At 40.6% G+C, this 5,334-nt stretch overlaps 1 protein-coding gene across 1 annotated transcript; it reads right to left on the reverse strand.

The window, feature by feature from the left end:
* Window positions 1-841: 841 nt before the first annotated feature.
* tmco1 (transmembrane and coiled-coil domains 1) lies at window positions 842-5,334 on the reverse strand. Its single transcript, XM_062556820.1, has 7 exons — window positions 5,157-5,334; window positions 4,915-4,992; window positions 3,921-3,980; window positions 3,179-3,225; window positions 2,801-2,868; window positions 2,446-2,590; window positions 842-1,416 (listed from the first exon to the last, which is right to left on the reverse strand). The coding sequence occupies exons 1-7, from the start codon at window positions 5,224-5,226 to the stop codon at window positions 1,318-1,320; spliced, it is 567 nt and encodes a 188-aa protein (XP_062412804.1). The 5' UTR covers window positions 5,227-5,334; the 3' UTR covers window positions 842-1,317.

The raw sequence follows: 5,334 nt of genomic DNA on the forward strand, positions 1-5,334 counted from the left end.
GGCTACTGTATGAAACGACGTTACGTAATCTGAATGAATATGGGCGGGATATCGGTCTATGGGTTCACAAGGAGTGCATGTGGGGTTTTGATAGACATTGGCGTAGCCCATTGTGAATCCATCTGGGTCGTTTTCCGGTGGTTTATTGGTTCTTGCCAGAGACAACAAACTCCACATATCTAAATCCTGACACAGCACTTCAATTAAAGGAATCTGTGGCAAAGTTCTGTGCCTAGTCATGAAGTGCTACACTTTGAACATACAAGGCTGCCTTTTGTGTTTTTCAGTGAATGGCCATAGCCTACACATAAGAAAAAAACCTCCCATTTGCCCAGGGCCTGGATGTGTCACATTTCAATTGGTGCAGACAGAGAAAATAAGGGCTGGCAGCAATTATATCTGTGATGCCAGGCCTAATGGGTTGATGATGCCCAGAATAGCATGCTGAACTGGTCCAAGGTGGTCTTTCAAGTTGGCCTACGTGGTTTAGTGATGAGCCTTAGTAAGTTAACTAAATTAAGAGGTAAATCCTCTTAAAAAGAATAACATGTTGGCTTTTTTTTGGTAAAATGAATTGATACTATATTATAGTAAATTACAATGTAGATATAATTTCATAAACCTCTACGGTCACAAACACTAAATAAACAAGAGTATAAATGCAGAACACATTTGGACACTCATAACACACAAACCAGGACCAGAGCAATTGCCTCACTCCCTCTGAGCAGCCACAAGACCTGCAAGACAACTTTGCAGCCTGAGAAGGGAGCTCCAGGAACATAAGCAGTGGGTATGTATGCTGTTAAAGAAAAACACACACACACACCAAAGATTTGTCTTCAAAAGGATGTCAAATGGCCTTTATTCTACTTCTGCAAACAATCACATAGAAAACATCTCTCACAGTTGTGTTCTCTCAGTTGTACCAAAGACCTTGTGCATCTAATGAGTGCTACTCATGTTCTAAGGACACTTTCTATTACACAGGCATTGCAGATACCAAAGGAAATCAAAAGGCAACTACTTTAGAGAGGTACTTAGAATTAAAATCATAGGTTTTTGTATAAATTATGCACATAAATGTGTGAAGGTTAAATAAAATCAGGTAAGGAAAAATGGGATGGGGGGGTAGGTGAAAAAAAAGCTGCCCATTCTGAACACAACTATTCAACTCGTAACCCCCACACTTCTCAGGGGACGGAGTCTGCAGTTTCTGAAGATAAATCAGATCGGCAGAGCTCCGTCCCAACCTCTGGGTCGGGTGGGTCAACTGAACACGAGGCCGCGCTCCCCCTGGGAAGTCACAGGTGAACCTCAAGAGAACTTGGCGGCCTGAGGAGGAGGCCCCAGGAATCCTCCAGCTTGCTTTGTGGCAGCACGAGATGGAGCAAGGCCCAGCATCTTCTGGATGTTCTGCAAGATCACATACACAATGTTTAGAAGGAGGATTTTATCAATGCAAAAAAACATCTAAAAACGTCAGAGCTTATAGCATGGGAAAGTTATCTGAAATGTTTTAAGCCTTTATACAACAACAACAAACTCTATTTTCCTGCGGTGTTCCTCTGAATTGGGCCCACAACACCTCCAGCTAGAGCAGCCAGGCAGTCACAGTGCTACACACTGGGGGCATGATTTTACAGATGCAAAGTCTAGCACCGTAACTGCCTGGCTGCAGCAACTCAGCTACAGCTACAGTCGGAAGCACAATGTTTCTCATTACTACTGATTGTACTCTGTGACCTCGAGAAACAGAGATCTATTAATGGCCAACTACTGTATCGTAAAAGAACCAATTTCCGCCCTTTCATTTGAAACCTTACATTGACCTTTCATACAACCTTACATTTTTCAGTAGTGAGAAGTGTGTAGATTTGGGCAAAATCTGGCTGGGCTCTTACCGGGAGCATTTATTGCCTAGAATACCGATTCTGTTTACCGTGCTCGGAATTTGGTACTGGGCTGGTGTGAGCCCTATTGCCGCCGCCCACTCACTCAGCCCATCAAGGTGCTGACACATTCAGATTAATTTTTGTTCTCCCGAGACCCCTACTTCACTTGGTAATGAGCTTCGATCAGTGGAGAACTACTACATAAATCCTTGGTGAGAAAACACGAGAGGGAGACAAAATTAACGTTAGACCAAGTTTCTCGTCGCAAAGTCACAATTCCACTGGAGCTCCAAGCGGTTTTGTACGTGCAGCCTTTAAAAACACTGTTTATAGCTCTCAGAGTCACTGTACAATGTCATTTTTGGTAAAAAGATCATTTAGATACCATTATGTGGGTGCTTGTGTTTCTTTAGGAATCCGCCATCTTGGTTTGTATAGAAATTAATATTCAGTGCCACAGACGCGTAAAAGGGCGGAAATAGGTAATTTTCTGATAGCATCTTTCTTACGAAAAACGTGCCCACAGGGACTGCTGAAACGGGAGGATTACCTGTCGAATGGACATGGTGCACAGGATGTACAGAAAGATGAAAGAGCAGTCTGTGTAGTCTTCTCCCAGCAGATTACGGTGAGAAAGGCCTTGAATGTAGGACAGTGGGACAAAGGGAAGTTTGGCCACAACTCGCCCATCAAAGCTGGAAGAATAAACAGGGTAGAACTTAATTATGTGGTAATTAGCAACACTTGGCCAACAATTTAATTGTACAATTTAAGAGATGTTGTTCACAACAAAACTGGATTTTAAGCAAGTTGAATGGAAAGTTGAATAACAAACCATGATATCTACCTCAGTGTATGACAAACAATCAACAATTGATAAGAACTAAAAATTTAACTTTACTTACATAGAGTTGAACATTCCCATCAAAGCTGTGAAACAAAACCCAATAGCAAACATGGACTTCATCCGCACCTGCAACAGCACAAAGTTGCTCCAAATTAAACACTGACTGACTGACACTGACTGAAAGTAAAACTCTCACATCAAAGTAAGGGAACAACTGTTGAAAATCTATTATTCCATTTAACTTATATCTTACAGAAGGTCAGAGCACACGGCAGATAAAGAACTTTGGTATGTTGATTCCAGTTGCTAGCAATGAAATTCCAACAACATGAGGTTACATGTTGTTGGAACAACACAAAACATTAACACGTAAATTCTTCATTTCAAGAACATTCTCAATTTTGTATATAGGTGCAGGTAAAAAAAACCTCTTTACCATGGACAGATCTCTGTTGTTATTCTTCAACTTCTCCTCTTGTCTTTCTATATAAATGATGGAAAGCACATTTCAAGGCAAGATACAGAATGTCAAAATTGATTAGCTAAATGATGCCATCTGGAATCACTTAAGACAATGACTCTTTCATCTACTTTGTACAATTACATGGCGCCTACAGTCATAGTACAATTAAAGGAGAACATTGTCCGTTGTCCGTTGTCCGTTCTCAACATAGGGCCCCGATGTTTAAAGCTAGACTTGAGCCTTGACGTGTCGCGCACCGAACATCTTTTAGTAACGGCGCGCGACAACCTTGCACCACAACTAGGAAGAGATTGAAGCCAAGCTCACAGAACCAATGTCCTTCTACAGTCATCAACCACATAAACCACATTCAGGCATCATCATATAGCCTATCCCACATCTTAAATAAGCCCATTCATTTTAAAAACGACTGTAGTCATGAAGTTTGAATAATAGTCAGTTTGAGAAGTGGGAAGTTAACTTGGCTAGACTGCAGCAAGAGTTGCAGTTCGGATGACTGATTTGTTTACAGTCGTGAACTAGACGTTGGATAAGTTAACGAGGTTACCAGTGAGAGTTGCAACAGGAGGAATTAAGGGGAAAGAACTAGGACCGAGGCACATAAGCATTCCAGCAAAAGGTAACGAAGAGGGAGGGTGCTACACAGCTATAGTTCCCCTTTAACTGTACATCACCCACAGAGGCATTGCCATACCAATTTTTTTCTTCTGTTGGCGTCCAGCAGATTCTGTGATAGTTTCCTTCTTCTTTTCCACTGAAATTGGCACAATGAAAACAATCAATATACCTTACTGTTGACGGTTGTAACATTCGACTACTATTCACACAACAAAACAGGTTGACTAGTCTGCTCTGGATTGCAATCATTTAGGAAATACTATTGATCTAAAAACTACACATCTACAATTGATCTATGTTTCTAAATCAGTAAACCTTATCTTCAGTAAATTAAACAAAACAAAATTGATGATGCCATGAGGGAAAATTACATACATTTCAAACTAAATTGGCATGGTCTGTGGCTACTGTTAATGTCAACAATGTGCAGGTTTGGTTTATTGCCTTGAGCCTGCGCTCGGAGCAAAGCAAGGACATACAGAATATGATTTAAAGAAACAATGTCCCAAAGCTGAGAAGCGCCAGGGGTTGAGGTGATAAAAGTTCAGTCCCAATATTCTGCTTCTGCTGCATTGCTTCCAGTAAATATGTGAATATTTACTTTAGCATCATAGCTTTATCAATGTTTTTTCCCCTTGTGTAGTCAATGGCTTAATTATTAATGAAGACGTAATGTTCTGACTTTATATTAGTTAAGACATCTTGATTGTTTAAAAAGTCTGTCCTAATCTCAAATAAGACACAGTGAGAATCCTGGTCTACCATACTAATAATATCTGAAATGTTGCTGTAGGATAATGCTATATGCAAGATTAGACAAATAAATAAGTATACTATAATACAAGTGCAATACTGTCGTCCAGACTACTGAATAAAGAATGGGCGATTCTAGTAATTAGGGCAAATCAAAGATCCTTCATTACTACCCTCTCTGGGGCAAATGGATTATTTAGAACCTAGGACTAGGAGTTCTACTCGATCTCCAGGCCTAGGTCCAAGATCCATCACTGGCGAGGGCAAGGGCATGCTTTGCCCAGTAAAAGCTACATTTCGTCGAGTAGGCTACTTACATTTCTTGCTCTGCTTTTCAACTTCCGCCTTTAACCGCTTGTACTTGTCCGTTCGATACACCAACACCCATGTGATACCTGCAATTTGTGTGGACATATAAACAGATCTTACTCACAGTTAGTTATTTCAAACATTTCGTAGGTTGTTAAGTCAAAAAAACAGGTAGCCACAGCTAGATAACAGCAGAGAGCTAACGTTAACCTAAAGGGCACATGAGCTTTATTTACAGATGAACACTTACCCTCGGCTAACAGAGCCGTGCAAACCGAAATGAACACAATAAGAATTGTGTCTGGAAACATAGTACTCATTTTGAGATATGTTTGATATACCTATATAGATATTAAATATTAAACCGTGAGCGTGTGGGGATTTGGTATGAAGCCGGAGTCAGCACTAAACTTGGTGACGTGTAAAAC

The sequence above is a fragment of the Sardina pilchardus genome, chromosome 15, assembly GCF_963854185.1.
Source record: "Sardina pilchardus chromosome 15, fSarPil1.1, whole genome shotgun sequence".
Classification (NCBI taxonomy): Eukaryota; Metazoa; Chordata; class Actinopteri; order Clupeiformes; family Clupeidae; genus Sardina; species Sardina pilchardus.